We start from the raw sequence: 15,484 nt of genomic DNA on the forward strand, positions 1-15,484 counted from the left end.
ACATGTTTTCACTGGATGCAAAACAAAGCAGCATCGATCATCAAAACACACAAGAGGGCAGGAATGAAGATTTTTCCCCCGGGTTACACAAAGTGTCTTTGATGATGAAAGTATGATTTTAATTACCTTTTTCATGGACTTTTTTCAAAGATGTCAGACTTGGTTTTGGTTTTAAACTTTTTTTTTTTTACCTCACATCAAAAAGCAAGGCCAGTTGGCACTGAATAATTTTGACAAAGTTTTCTTCACCATTACATATTTCTTTTTTTTTTGTTGTATTTTTGCACAATACAACAGGGCTTTGAACATGAAACATTGCAAATGCCAAATATATCTGAGAACATATTAATTATCTGGGCTATTCTTTAATTTTCAGTTCTCTATAAAGTTTTGTGTTTTTCAGCGCTGGGTATTTTCTTATTTTGCATATTTCCACTTACTGTTCAAATCATCGCTGATTTTTATCACCATTAGGACTGCCACACTATATAGAATTTTCAAAATATGATTATCATGGCTAAAATCATTGACAATAACGATATTGTTGCAAAACTCTGTAGAAAAGTAAAAAATATTACGTTGCTATCAGACTGATTTGTCTTTGTTTTTTCTTTTGTTTTTTTTTAACATATATTAGAATAGAATGGTGCAAATTTGTCAAAAAAAATCCTTCAAGCGATCTTGTTTTTATTCTTTCAGCTTAGATCAAAAGGTGACATTATGTGTGTTATCCACACAATATGGATATTTTGATCTTTTATTTTCACGATTATTGTCAATATGGCTATATCATGACACCCCTAATCGCCATAGCCCAAAAGCTCAAATTTAATGATAAACTTCTGTGACTGTAGTCTAATTTAGACATTTATCCTTCAGTGCATTATTCCTTCAGCCCAGTGAAGAGATGAGTTTTGAATAATTGGAGATTTTGGTGCTTACCAGAGTTTATGCTGTTGCTCATTCTGCCTCCACAAACTGAAGATTTGAAGGTGTTGTGTTATCCGACGTCCTTCTGAATGTATCTAATCAGTAACTTTATTATCTTTATGGTTGTACAAATATGGTTGTAACATGTTTTAACAACTCTGTTCCAACAGCTGACTGTATGTAGGCATGCTTGATCTCTTTTTCAGCAGAAAGTGCTCCAAGTGGCCTTGCAAAGACTCTTATTTCAAATGTTGCCAAACATTTTAGCGTAGTTTCTTCTAGGCAGTGTTTCTAATATTTGGCAAACAAAAAGCACACATGGTGAATGTTTGGTAAAAAAAATAAATAAATAAAACACCCAATTGTGAAATATTTGCAATTTCAAGATAATATATCATCAGTTATCTAGTCCCATTTTTATTATAACACAAAGAAGGGCCAACCTTGGGTGCATAAAATAACTCTGTTGGGAGATGTCCCAGAAATCTAAAGGAATGTTCACCCATTGTTTACAGTATCATGCTATTTGTGTTTCTATTGTGTGTACATGAAGAACTGGACAAAAGTGCAAATAAATTGTTGAACCATGTGGAGAAAAAAAAAGCCCAGTGTTTCCTTCCTGTTTGTGGCACACCTTCAAGGTTTAAAACGAGAAGAACTTTTTTGAAAGAGATGCTCTAGTCCTGCCAAGATCTTCCTCGATGCTCCTTGACTTTCGAGTCACGCTAAATTGTAATTACTGCAGGCTTCTAGGCAAAGCCCAGAACAGATAAGCAGTGAATAAGATTCATCTTGCCCTCCGGTCAGTTTCCCAGTCCAATAGTCCCTGGATGATTGTGGGCTGCAAGGGAAATAGAGTTTAAAATGTTGTCTCATCTAATTCATTTATTTAAGACTGTCACTTTTGTTTAAGATGAGGTTGAATTAAAATGCTTGTGTCATGGCCATCTGATCTGTGGTAAAGACGTGGGCTGATCTTGTCATGTCCAATCCATCTCATCTGATCATCTTTCAAGATATATTTGCCACTTTTAGTGAAGATTTATGAACACAGTCGCAGTTCCGGTTTAATTTATTTAATTTGTCTAAACATGAAAGACGGATCATTCAAATAAAATGTGGTCAACTGAAGCTCGTCAGAGGTGAACGCACAATTAACATTCATGGAAAACACTTAGGAACAATGCATAACCATTAAAATAATGAATATTTATCATTTATCACTGATTAAACATGCGCTCGTCGACATCCCTGCAGATGAAATTGTTCATCACTTTCTTGTGGTATTAAGTCTTCTGTTCTTGAATTCTTCATGAATATTACTTCCTATTGTTTAAGTATTAGAACATGTATATTAATTTGTCACAACACAGCTTAGGTCGTGACAAAAACAGGAAAGGACATGCAAAATGCCATCAAAAGACAATATTTATTTGATAAAAAATGTAAACTATGTGTGAAATTATCAACCATGTAGGAATCAGCAAATCAGTAGTTCAAATAATCAATGGAATATGGTGCTGTCAAGTGTAAAACAAACCAAACTGCAAACAAAAAGTGGCTGTGGGCAGGGTGATGATGATATTGCTGAGTGCTGAGCCTTATATAGATAGTGTAGATGCATTGAGCCCAGGTGCTCAAAAGAAGTCAGAGTCCCAAAAGAACCACCCACTCAGGCTATGGTGTATGAACCTATCGGCAGACCAAAATACAAGTCAATGCTCTTGTAACAACAGCTGTTGCCGAGACCATCACAGCTGCTATGTATGGTATTCCCTCTATTCCTGAAAGAAAGATGGAAATAAAAAAAAAAAAGACATTTGCTCAGGAATGACCAGCAGGTATCCAACTTGGACCATCGGTTTCCTGTTGTACATGTACATCCCCAACTCCAAAAAAAAGGTTGTACACTGTGTAAAATGTAAATAAAAACAGAATGTAAAATTTGCAGTGGTCACGTTTTCTATTTTGCCTTGGTCCATTTTAAATGAGCTTTGGTCTAAAGAAGGTCATGGCATGTTTGGGTCATGATCACATGTGGCTTATTCTATGTATGATGCAGCTTTAACTTGTATTGTGTTCACAGTCACTGATTTCTGGAAGTGTTCCTGAGCCCTTACAGTGATTTCCATGACAGAATCGTGTCTGTTTTAATGAAGTGCCAGCTGAGAACCCAAAGATCACAGGTGTCCTGTACTGAGTTTCAGCCGTGTCCTTTGTGCACTGACATCTCTCTATATTCTTAGAATTGTTTGATGATGCCATGCACTGTAGATCACGGAACATTCAAAGTCTTTAAAATGTTATATTAGGACACTGATCCATAATTGGCAGATGCAGTTTTTTTTACAAATTGCTAAACCTCCTCTCATCTTTACATCTGAGAGACTAAGGTGCCTTTTTGTATACCTAATCATGTTATTGACTTGTTGCCAGCCTATTTTGTTGCAACATATTCCTTCAGCTGTTTCTTTTTGTAACACTTACAGTCTTTTGTTGCCCATCTCCCAACTTCTTTGAGACTTGTTGCAGCCATCAAATTCAAATTATCTAAAACGTGTTCAGTTTTGAAAAAACAACTACATTGATTTGTAAGATTTTCTGATCATTACATTGTATTTCTATTCATATTTTACAAAGCATCCCAATTTTTGGGAATTGGGGTTGTATAATAGACCTCTGGATGACCAAGACTCAACACCTTCAGGTTATTCACATTCACATCAAGGCTCGATTGGGTTGGACATCCTTGCTGTCAGTATTAATCAGTAAAACGGCTGAAGCATCTTTGAGGAATGATGAAATGTCTTGAGGACCAAAGAGCACATGTAGTTACCTTTGACTTTACTGGCTGATGGAGGATCACAAGACTTCTTACTTCAAACTCTTCACATGTCTTGATCAGGAATCCCTGCACGACATATTTAAAGGAATTAGCATAATCTTTGAGAGGGTTCTGTCTGCAGGACTGCTAGAAAGGGGAGTAACCTGAAATGGAAGTAACATTTGTGTGTAACATTAGATTATCCAAATATTTTTTTTTTCTATCTGTTAAAACACTTGTTCAAGGAGGACTTGTTCAGTTGCAGCTTGAAAAGCAGACATTACCGATCAGTTCAAGGGTAATCTTTAAAAGTCACTTTTCACTGGCAGGTGACATGAGGTCTGCTAGGTTCTATTTAAGAATTTAGTTCCATTTATTTAATATAACATTACATACATTTTACATGTAATATATGTAGCTGGATAAGTGCAGGGAAGGGAGTATCACGCTGAAGTAATTAAATGATTAATACTGCAAGAGTATGAGATCAAGGCTCTGGCAAGAAAATCATTTCTCCATCGTACACCGCCAGTCAAAATTCAGTTTACACAAAGATTTGATTTCAATACCTTTAATATTTCATATAAAATATCATAAATTCATCCGGGACATCATAATTAAAGGAGTTGTATGTCTTATATAAATCATAAATTGATTTAATGGCTGTAAAGCTTGTGTGCTATCTATGCCAAAGGAAGACCAAGCTCTCCAGTCTTCCAGTACTTTAAAAGTAAGTATGAAATTTCCCAAATACACCCGACGTTACCTGTTACTGTTGTTGATTGCTAATTAGATGGTCACGGTTTTCATTCTCTCTGCAGGCATGTTTTCTTTCAGAAAATATGACTCGCTATAATATTAAACAGACATGACCCAAAGTGGTCATAAATTGAGACCTTGCAGCCTGTAGATAGAGCAAGGCCAATAACCGCCTTGTGATCATATCAGAGACGTTACTGACAAACTGCAGCATTTGACACCTTTGGAATGACAACAGGTGTATGTCAATAAAATTATACAACCCTAACAACATAACTTAATGTTTCAACAAATATTCATAGTTTCTAAAATTTGATTTTCAATTGGTTCATTGATGCAAGTTTTTCTTAAGTAAAGCTGACATTTATGTTCTGGTCTTTAATTCTTCTCAAACTATTTGAACTACCAGAAACTGGGGATGGGGAGGGGGTCTTCCCACACCCCTGTTGCCTGGTTGCTGCCTGGGGCGGGAGGGGCCAAGAGGATGAGTTATTCTGCTGGTTTGGGTGCATGGCCCATGTCTGGTCGGCTGGGGCCTGGTGGGGTCTGTGGGCTGTTGCCCCTAGTTCCCGGGGGGCCTCTGCCCTATGCTTATGGGGGCTCTTTCTGGGGGCTTCCTCTGCGGTCTTCTGGGTGGATGTGTGGTTGTCCCTGCAGTGGGCTTCCCGGGTTCTGTGCTATGTTGGGGCTGCTGGTGGCCTGGGTCTTCTGGCCCTCTCTGCCTGCTTCTGTGGATTGTGGCTCTGTACAATTATACACTCATTACTAAGCACGGTTATTATGTAGGTCCTGTGCCATGTGTATTGCATGTTCATGCACACACACGCACACACGCACACACACACACACACGCACACACGCACACACTCACACATGCATTCATTAGCCCAGTAGCATGCTCGCAAAGCAGTTACTGTATTATCCTGTGGTTTCAGGTCATTTATATCCACAGTTGTGTTGTATGAGATTGCTGCTACTTGTGCTTGTTTATGTGTTTGTTTTTTTCTCTGCTTGTCTGCTTTCAGGTACTCCTGGTGGCGCTAAGGCGGGATTCTCCACAGAGGCCGTGGATTGTCGTCTGTTTTGTTTTTACAGGTGTAGCAGCTGGTTGACTGGTTTTTCTTTCTATTTTTGTTCTGGCTTTTCTTCTTTGCTCTTCCTCTTTCATTGTCCCCCGGTCCGGTTCGGCACTATTAATATTGTAACAAAAATAAATAAATGGGCAGTTGATGGGCTTCAAGGAGAGCTTTACATTTATAAAGCTTCCCTTGGCAAAGCAAATCCGTTGGGCATAAAAGGTATTCAGATTACAGTTCTGCTGCCGCAATGCTGGACAGGACAAGGGGAAAATAGAAAAAAAGAAACTGGGGATGGCTTAGAATTTCACATACCCCAACTGTTATGAAGTAAGAATTTCATTCAAAGACAAGCCCATCTGATTCTGCTACACTTTGTCCAAAGAGCGTATTAACTATTGTTAACATCCCAACACAATATGAAATTGAAAACTCTAGCTGAGAAAGCACACATTATAATTTCTACGGTAATCAAAGGTTAGCACAACTGTCACGATGAACAGGGCTGTATGTTCACATTTAGGTCAAAGCTTCCTTATGCCAAAGCACAGCATCACAGAGCTATGTGGTGGTATACTAATAAATATGATAAACTATAAGTGTTGTATTTTTTGCATGTGTACAACAGTAGTTTTGAGCGTGAGTACAGCTAGACTTGTGTGTGAATGAGAAAGAGAGAGAAACAGGCTTGAATATGGCTTTTCTAATGAGCATCTGGTACTGAATTAGACATACTTAGTCAGACGCAGAATCTATTTCATCAATTGGACGAGGGAGTTCTTGGCAATTACGCAAATCTTGGTAGAAGAGGGGTAACTTTTCCTCGCTCTAATTTTTTTTTCTACAGCTCTCATTATTACACAAAGTCTGAAACCTTTATATCTGAGAGTGCAGAGGTGGCAAATGGAGAACAATGAGGTCAGAGAGATTAGATGGCACAAGCTCATGGAAGTGATAAAGGAACTTTAAGTTTAGTCTGAGGTGAACAGACACTGGGCTGTATTTTGTAAATGAAATAAGCAAATATTTTTTGTTAATTTTGAAGCTATAAAAAGTATTTTTTGAGAAAATTACAAATGTTCCTGCATCACACCTCACAGTTATGCTGGTCTTACAAAAATATGCTAAATCAAATAACACGGCAGTTGAATTTTTCCTTTTCTTTTAATTTCTCGTCAAAATAGCTATGATGTATTGTATCAAAATATCTCCCGTGACACTGAAGCAAATTCGACTTTTAATTCATGTCTATACCAGGATATAACAAGTATCAGACAGGAAGTTATTTAGATTTTTTAGGTTAGGAGGCCCTGATTATATATTGTATTCATGCTATTATAGCTATTTGTTGCAGGGAATTTTTTCAAGCAAATATTCACAAGTATCAAATAACCTTTTGTACACGGCAGTTTGAAATTACACAAAGGCCTTGGATGACTTGCAAACTGTTCTAGCTGGATTGGGCGGTGTTCTCTTCATCCTTCGCCCTTCTTAAAGCGAAACCGTGACACTGCTGGGAGGGCTCATTCCAGCCTCCCCTTTACGGACGTCAGCCTGCAGCTGCACACTTGTAAGTGATATTCGTCGCGGTTTTATCGCTATCTCTCAGCTGCTTGGAACATACGTGCGATCATAGGCTACGCGATCTTAGATCTCCACTGAGGGAGCAACGGCGTGCGTTTCCACGCATTTTTGACCGGGTGTGCTCACGACGAGAGACATAGAGAGACCGCCTGTTGCTTTGTGTTTCCGCTATAGTTGAGGGCTTCCCTTTAAGTAAAGACTCAGGCAGGTCTGTCGTGTTTGCATAGATAGGAACAAGCAGGAAAGGGGCAGCTTCAGCGTTCCTATAACCGAGCCAATATACAACAGAATGAAGCTCGCCTCGGGTTGGATTTTAGCTTTGTGAATATATTCACGTTCAAACACACTACACTAAACGACATGTAGGCTACTTTGCGTAAGACAGTAAATCCATTTGACAAATGTTATCATCTGTGTCGGTGAAGCTTGATATTTGAAGGGGTCGACGTGTGCCAGAAAACGTGATATGTTCATGTATTTAGAGTGAAAAATGTTTCTTTTCAAAGCCAGATTATGCACCATGGCCTCTCCACTGAAGAGTCTGGTTAATGATGACAACAGGTACCAGAGAGCCTTCCAACTTTTTCTGGAGCGCTCCTCTGAGCATCAGTGTATGCGGGACTTCATCCACAATAAACTGCCAGACATCCTGGCCAGGTAACCCACTTCGTGTAGTTTCCAGTATGTATCCACATGGACACAATATTGACATAGATAGCCTGTTATATTTAATTGTACAAGATGACGTTGACACATTAAAACGTCACAAAATGTGTCAATGTTTATAGTATATTCTATCTATCTATCTATCTATCTATCTATCTATCTATCTATCTATCTATCTATCTATCTATCTATCTATCTATCTATCTATCTATCTATCTATCTATCTATCTATCTATCTATCTATCTATCTATCTATCTATCTATCTATCTATCTATCTATAGATCAATAGATAGTACACCCACCATACCCTCTAGTGATATAATTATATCGACTATTATAAAGCATTTTTTCTACGACATATTGTCATTGTTAGATTACAGAAGTTGATAAAAGACACCTCTAGAAGCCACTAAAAATGCCAAAAGACCAGGAACAGTAATATTACAGAACCTAACAATATTAAGACAGCATGTTTTATTTACTATGATAAAACATGCTCAAAGACAAAAAAGATGCAATGTTCTAGTTTACTCTGTTGTACAAAAAAAGAACTGACCAAACAATTGTACTTGACAATAACTTATTTTTTAGTCTGAAATAGAACTGGGCTGGCTAACTTAATGAAGTTTCAGTTTCTTGTGAACATACTACAGAGGAACACTCTGACGTTGTAAAATTGTGCATTAAGTAAATGTCTTAAGTATACTCTTATTCACATGCCTACGCAGAGCAGGAGAAATGATCATGGTCATAATCTTTGCATCAATTTTAACCTGCACAGGTGCAACCTCAGAGACAGAGCCAAGCACATCAAATGCCACAGAAAAAGAGACATAGTCAGTTAATAGTAACCAACAACAGCAATTAAGCTAACTCTGCATCCATCTGACATCCTTTTTTTCCTCTTAGCTCTCTCCAGCAGTAAAATCCATTTTTGTTTTTTCTTGTCCCTAACTTGAAAGTCCACTTGATTGCTTCTTCCTTACTTCCTCCCATATCATTGTCTTGGGTCCCTTTGCTGTTTGTTGCATCTGCCAAAGGGTTTCTATTATTGTTTTTGCTTAATTCATAATGACGACTGTGTCTTGGTTTTCTTTTTTTATGTTTATATATTTATTTTCGTAATAGTGGGTAGTTACTGGTGCATGGTGCAGTAAATTAAAAACACTGTCGTACCAGTCTGGAAACCAAAGTTATGAAGTGCGGTATCTCAGTCCCCGGGTTCTCCGGGACAGTTTCAGGCCAGGGGAATGTGCAAAACAAAAGTTGTTGTACTTTGCAATGGGCCAGAAGCGCATAGTTTTGAGGTTTAAAACTTTAAATATATATTTAGCTAGTATTAGCATTGGATGTAATTGGTAAAATGAATAAATGTGTGAAATGCAGAGTGCTAGTACTCCTTTTGACAACTCCTTGCTTCTCTTACCATGCCTTTTGCTTCTGTTTATTGTCTAGCAATAACTTAATGTGCTTATTCTAAAAAAATGGATAGATGGAAAAAAACAGTCAATTCAGAAAACTGGGTATCTCTTATACAGGTTTATCTGCTGAAAGGCTTTTAAAAAGCCTTGGAAATGAACTCTAATAAACCTATAACTTGTGTTGCGACATGCCACAATTGTTGCTGATTAACTGGAGTAGCACAGGTCAAGAGACGTTCTTGAACTTTAAGCAGTTGATGTGTGACACTAAGAACAGGTTTCATTCCACAATATTTAGTAATGTAGGAGTAACGTATGACAAATGTATTCCACAACATCGGTTGTCTTTATAGTGTCGGAATATGTTAGGTTTCTACATCACTAGCAGGTAATTGACAATTTATGAAAAATACGCAGAGGTTCAAATGGAAGGCATACAGATATTATGTTGAATTAATTTTATTCACGTAATTTTTTTTAATCAAGTATGTTACAATGCTCAGCACAAGAAAATAATTCAGTTTTTAAATGTATAAGTTCTCCAAAAAACACAGACCTTTTAAGAAATACAAGAACAGAGACGTGAGAAAATTAATGTGAATAGATGTATCTGCATCACAGAGACCATGAAGTTACATAACCTATGCAAATAGATTGTCATGTCTCACTTTTTAATGCAGAAAAAACAACAGTGTTTTTTTTTGTTGTTGTTGTTGTTCCTACTTCTATCCCAAAACAGACTATGTAAAGGTCATTGTTGTCACCGTACCTGCTAAATCTATTAATTGACTACATAATTGTACAGAATAAGCAGCCAAAAATGATGTGCAAGATCCCTGGATTATTTTTCTCTTGGTATAAACTGTAGGAGATGACTGACATGCTGCAGAGAGCCAAACCAAGCTCCCTTCTCCCTTTGACAGCCTACGAAGCAGATCAGAGAGAAATCTGTAGAGATATGATTCACGAGTTAATTAAAAGGTGTAATCGTGTTATTAAAAATCAGACATTGAGTGACAGAGCACACCATAGCGACAATCAAAGCCTTGGTATTTGTAGATGTTTCATTCGCTGGTTCAGAACATCTCACATTCCAGAGCGTCAGGCAGAACTGACAGTTACAGGCCCAGACAAATGTGACCCACATTTGGCAGGTTGGAGGCTGTGAATTTCAAGGCTTTGCTTCTCACAAGACTTCTACTCTCCCCTCAGCATCGGAGATGGAAAGTCCCATCTGAATGTCATTGGAGTTGGAAGCGGCGCTGGTAAGAATACACACCGCAGGACACCATCACTGCTGAACTGACCTTATGTGCAGTGTGACACAGTAACTAACTGGGCAACCTCTGCAGCAGACAGCTGAGGTGAGGAGGCGTTGGCTGCTGCAAGAAAAAGAAAGTCTGAGAAAGTGACCTCATCATTATATAGTTTTTTCTGCACATTGTGTCATGTTTTTTTAATTTTTATTTTTTATTGAGCTAGCCCACTACATGCCCCAGAGTGCTGTTACCCTTTACTTATGTCAAAGCCAATCCTTTTAATTTACCTGAGCTGTCATGTCTGTGTCATAATGGATTTTCTAATGGACTGTAAAATCCATTAAAATGACTACAAACTCCCCTGCAAGGTATTATTCTAATAAAAACGATTCAGCACATGTCCACATCAGCTCCTTCGCTTTAATGTACTCCTCTGCACAGTACATGGCAATTTGTCACCCTCAATCAAAGCTACAACAATATCTCCTCTCTGGTGCTAAATGGTGCTAAAATAAGTATCAAAGTGGTATCTCGCTGGTCTAGTTTTCTGTTTGCTTTGTCTTTTCCTCTAAATTTGTCACATGAAATGCATGATTTTCTACAAACTGAAAGTGCTTGTAGATATGCCTTTCTTTAATTTCCAGCAATGTTGCAATGAAACTCAACTGACAAATTTCTCCTTCGTAGTTTGGGTGCTGTGGGGAAAGTGGGTCAAGATTGTCTTTGCAAGATAGAGTTTTTATTGTTAGAATCAAACCTTCCTTGCTGCCTTCAGGCGAGATTGACCTAGAGATGCTCTCTGAGCTCCGTCAGAAGCACCCAGGGGTGACGGTGGAAAATGAGGTGGTGGAGCCTAGTAGCCAACAGCTGCATAACTACAAAGGTACAGTCTTTACAGGCACACGGTTCTCTCATGTTGCACAAAATGCATCTTTAGGTTCACATTCTCTCCAAAATATGGTTCAATATTTAATTTAACCGCAAAGAAAACGGTATATTCTTTATTGTATTTTTAATGCTGAAACTGTTTTAAAGCGGTCGATGGCTTTCTCTTTAATGAATTAGTAATACGGTGCCTCGTCTATTAGTAGAAAATAGTCCTTGAACCACCAATACTACCATAGGTCTCAGAACTGATGTGAGCAAGAATCCACTCCTCAGAATTGTCCGACTAGAACACTGAATCGTTTTCTGCTGCTTCGTCATCAGGGGTTTTGCACAGAAAGACAACTGTTGGCTCCAGTTACGCACTCATAAATCTTATATATTTAAAAGATGTACTATTGAAAGTTGAAATAAAAGTGAATATCCACTGCTTGCTAGTGTTGGACTTTCACAATATCTGTTGTGGGTGGATCTCTTTGTTTGAATTTTCAGGCTTAGTGTCTGTTGACTCACACCTTTGTCAGAACAACTATTATCAAAAGAATGTTGGAAAGCATGTCGAAATCCTTTGGGATTTCTTGACTTGCCCTCGCTGCGAATGACCAGTTCACAGAAAGGCCGCAAATTTAGATGAAAATATTCATTTCAATTGCTCATTTTACTTATTATTTTTTGCGTAATAAGTAATTCATTAATTAGAATTGTGTCATATGTAAGCTTTAACTCAAGTAATTCTGTGATGTAACATTAAGTATGAGATTTGTAATAAACATAGACTGTCACTGTCATTACTGACAGCTTACTGCATTCAGAAATGCCCAGACATGGAGGAGTCAGTGTTCTTTTTCCTTGTGAATTCTCTTGAACTTTGTCCTCTGTTATCTAGTTGTCCTCAGCACTACGAATGTGAAAAATAAACCTGTTACCCTTTGGCTGAGACTCTTTGGTAAAGAAAATTTAAGTCCATACTGGTGAAACACACCAGTAAGTGCATTGCCAGCATAATGCCCTCAGAAAATCTACCAGACTTGTGCTTCGTGCTGCAAATGTAACTGATGAAGACTTTTTGTGAATTTTAACATTACAAAAATTCCAGGTGCAAATTACACTAATTTCTTAGGCAACATGACAAGCATCAGCTGCAACTTACATGATCTGAAATAACCAAGTTATAAACATGTGCTGATGACAAGCTTTTGTTTTTTTTGGGACCTTGTAGAATACAGTTTTTATAATGATATTAATACACGAGACACAAAATTGCTGAAAACTTTGACACTTTTATCAGCATTACATAATTTTGCTTAGTTATATCTACTCAGCACTGTGTTAGCTGTGCACTGCACTTACTGTAATTTTAGTTAAAAACAAAATGCATTTCCACAGCTACTCAAAGAACTTTACAAGACAGATTAGTTAGAATATATGGATTAAGAAGTTTTACTGCACTGAACTCAGATGTGGTTTTTCTGCGTTCTTGAGAAATAAAACATTTTATCTCATAATGACATTTCTCCCCATATCATTAAACTGCTTTATCATATAGTGGTTGTAAAAACAAAGTTAATGAAATGGTTTTGCAAAAAAGTGCACAGGCGACATGTGCTCAAGACAATGAGGAACAGCAGTACCACTTCCAAATTTTGGGATTGTAACTTTTCTGTGGATGTGTATTTTTATCTCTCTCTCTCTCTCTCTTTGTGTATTTTTTTTCTCTCTCTCACATTTAATTTTTTTAAAATAATTGTTTTTGTTTATCTTAAGTTTTAGTGTCACAGAAAAAAACAGACTTGGATTACATCAAGTTCACGTGGAACAAGATGACCGCCTCTGAGTTTGAGGAGCACTGGAAAGTGAAAAAGATGACGAAGAAAGCAGACTTCATTCACATGATACAGGTTGGTGCTGATGTGCTTCTAGCTCCTGGACTGTATTTTTGACGCATCTAGGTCATATTCATTAGGTGGATCTCTGCAACAATTAATCCCATTAGAGCATCTGTCTTGCATGGCATTATAATTAGACGTTCCATCAATGCAGTTACCAGCTCATTATGCTTGGTGAAATCGACAGATGTTGTACTATGTGAAGGATCCTGGCGCCACCATCAACTTCTTCCAGAGTGTCCTTAATAAAAATGGGAAGCTTCTTATCATTCTGGTGTCTGGTAAGTGGACTAATATTCCTATTGCTGATACTTGTATTTAGGGATGAAAGCCAGTTTAACAGTGATCCCTATGAGCAATATTCAGGGTTAGGGGATGTGAGTAGGAATTTGTATGAATATGAAATTGACTGTGGTGAACGTTACCTTGTGCAGAACCTGCCTATAAACATTGTCAGTACTTGTAAGAATGCTAATGTGAGTCTTGTTTTTGCGGCAATTCTTCCAGGGGAGAGTGGTTGGGGAAAGTTGTGGCGGACCTACAGGAACCAGCTCTGTAACACAGAAATAAGTCAGTGCGTGACCACTGGTGACATCAAAAGCCTTCTGGACTCCAAGGGAGTGAGCTACCAGAGCTATGAACTGCCATCTCAGATGGACATCACCGAGTGTTTCACTGAAGGAGATGAGAAGGGAGAGCTGCTTCTTGATTTTCTCACTGAGGTGCTGGACTTCAGTAAGACAGCAACACCAGAGTTGAAAGCCGGTGTATTGGAGTTGCTCCGGCACGAAGACTGTAGTGTGGAGTACAAGGGCAAAGTTATCTTTAACAACAACCTTGGAGTTATCGTAATAGATTAGCTAACTTAAAAAACATGCTAGTATAGTGGCTGCTAAATTTGTAGTAGATTTATAAGTAGACAGTGACATAAAGACAATGAATGACCATTGCTTTATCTTTTTTTTTTTACTGTCGTACCAACCTTTATCCACACACTTTACCCTGTCCATACGTAGCTAATGCGTGTTGATTGTTACTGATTATTTTTATCCATTTTGTTTAATCTTGTAAATTATTGTGCAAAATGAACATGCTGACTGTATGTTTTTTTATATTATTCTCATTGTTAATTCGAATTTTCCCACACAGACTTTAGCCTCAGATTTCACCATCATGTAGTTTTTTTCGGGCTTGGAATCTGATAATAAATAGAAAATTGGAGAATAACTTTTCGAGGGAATTAAGCCTTTCATTTAAAATAAGCTGATGTATCTTTGCATTAGATATGAGATGTATCCAATAGATGGTTGTAGGTACTATTTGTATCGTTAAGAGCTTGAACTGACAAATAAAAAACTGCATCGGCAATCCTATTCTAATTGCAGAAGTGATTTGAGTAGCGCCTACTAAAGACAAGACCCTGGAGGTTGGAAGCTACTTTGGAGATTTTTAATGTTGGACTTTTTAATTGTGCTTTCATCAGTGAGTGACTGGGGAATTTCAGCATTCTGACATATTTGTTGCACTAACGTGACAAAATCTAACATTCTAACCTATAGAATAACTTACAAAATGTCCTTTGAATTGAACAGCATTCTTCATTGGTATGTGTAGGCCAACTCCACATACCAATTACAACGGATGGAAATTAGCCGAAGGCTAAAATCTGACACATTTACACGAGTGTTCATTAATGTGTACTGTCCCTATTTTAACTGACACAATATATTTCTGAGATGAAACTCAGGTAGAAAGCAGCTGTTTGACTTCAGGCCAATTTGTGAACTGTTGGCACCATCTCGAGGGCAGTATGAGCATTGCAAGCCAAGCTATATTTGTAGTTAAAACACGTAAAGTAATTTATCACTCCTCATAATACTAATCTACACAAGATCACCGGATTTAAAAGAAGTGATTCATATCTGCACTTAACTTTATGTTGTTTTTTTTAGTTGGTGTTTTTTTTCAACGTTTTGTTTTTTTTATAAAGATGGAAATAACTAATGACAAGATAGCAATATATTAACTATGACGGTTGAAGAAAAAGTGCTACAAAACACCCAGTAACTGGGTCTGTTGTTTCAGCCGAAGTTCAGTTATGCAAGAAAATCAGTGTTGCCATATCGTTTGACAGAAACAAGCATCCAGATATGTGAAAACAAATCCAAGTGAGCATATGGACTATTTGAGAAG

General features: G+C 37.6%; 1 protein-coding gene across 2 annotated transcripts; it reads left to right on the forward strand.

Annotated features, from left to right (window-relative positions):
- Nucleotides 1-7,090: 7,090 nt before the first annotated feature.
- Nucleotides 7,091-14,664, forward strand: hnmt (histamine N-methyltransferase). Of its 2 annotated transcripts, none has more exons than XM_072397292.1 (7): nucleotides 7,091-7,159; nucleotides 7,680-7,830; nucleotides 10,474-10,526; nucleotides 11,296-11,403; nucleotides 13,170-13,303; nucleotides 13,479-13,572; nucleotides 13,799-14,664. In XM_072397292.1, exons 2-7 carry the CDS (start codon nucleotides 7,694-7,696, stop codon nucleotides 14,149-14,151), a joined length of 879 nt encoding a protein of 292 aa, XP_072253393.1. In that variant the 5' UTR covers nucleotides 7,091-7,159; nucleotides 7,680-7,693; the 3' UTR covers nucleotides 14,152-14,664. The 2 variants fall into 2 exon arrangements, with proteins under 2 accessions (XP_072253393.1, XP_072253394.1); XM_072397293.1 differs by having other exon boundaries at nucleotides 7,137-7,159; nucleotides 7,684-7,830.
- The last annotated feature ends 820 nt before the right edge of the window (nucleotides 14,665-15,484 follow it).

The sequence above is a fragment of the Leuresthes tenuis genome, unplaced genomic scaffold, assembly GCF_036924035.1.
Source record: "Leuresthes tenuis unplaced genomic scaffold, fLeuTen1.0.hap1 SCAF_12, whole genome shotgun sequence".
NCBI lineage: Eukaryota > Metazoa > Chordata > Actinopteri > Atheriniformes > Atherinopsidae > Leuresthes > Leuresthes tenuis.

Coding starts and splice junctions, on each gene's coding strand:
- hnmt (XM_072397292.1), top strand. CDS start 7,694: ATGGCCTCTCCACTGAAGAGTCTGGTTAATGATGACAACAGGTACCAG. Junction 7,831..10,473: donor CTGCCAGACATCCTGGCCAG/GTAACCCACTTC, acceptor CTCTCCCCTCAG/CATCGGAGATGGAAAGTCCC. Junction 11,404..13,169: donor ACAGCTGCATAACTACAAAG/GTACAGTCTTTA, acceptor GTTTATCTTAAG/TTTTAGTGTCACAGAAAAAA.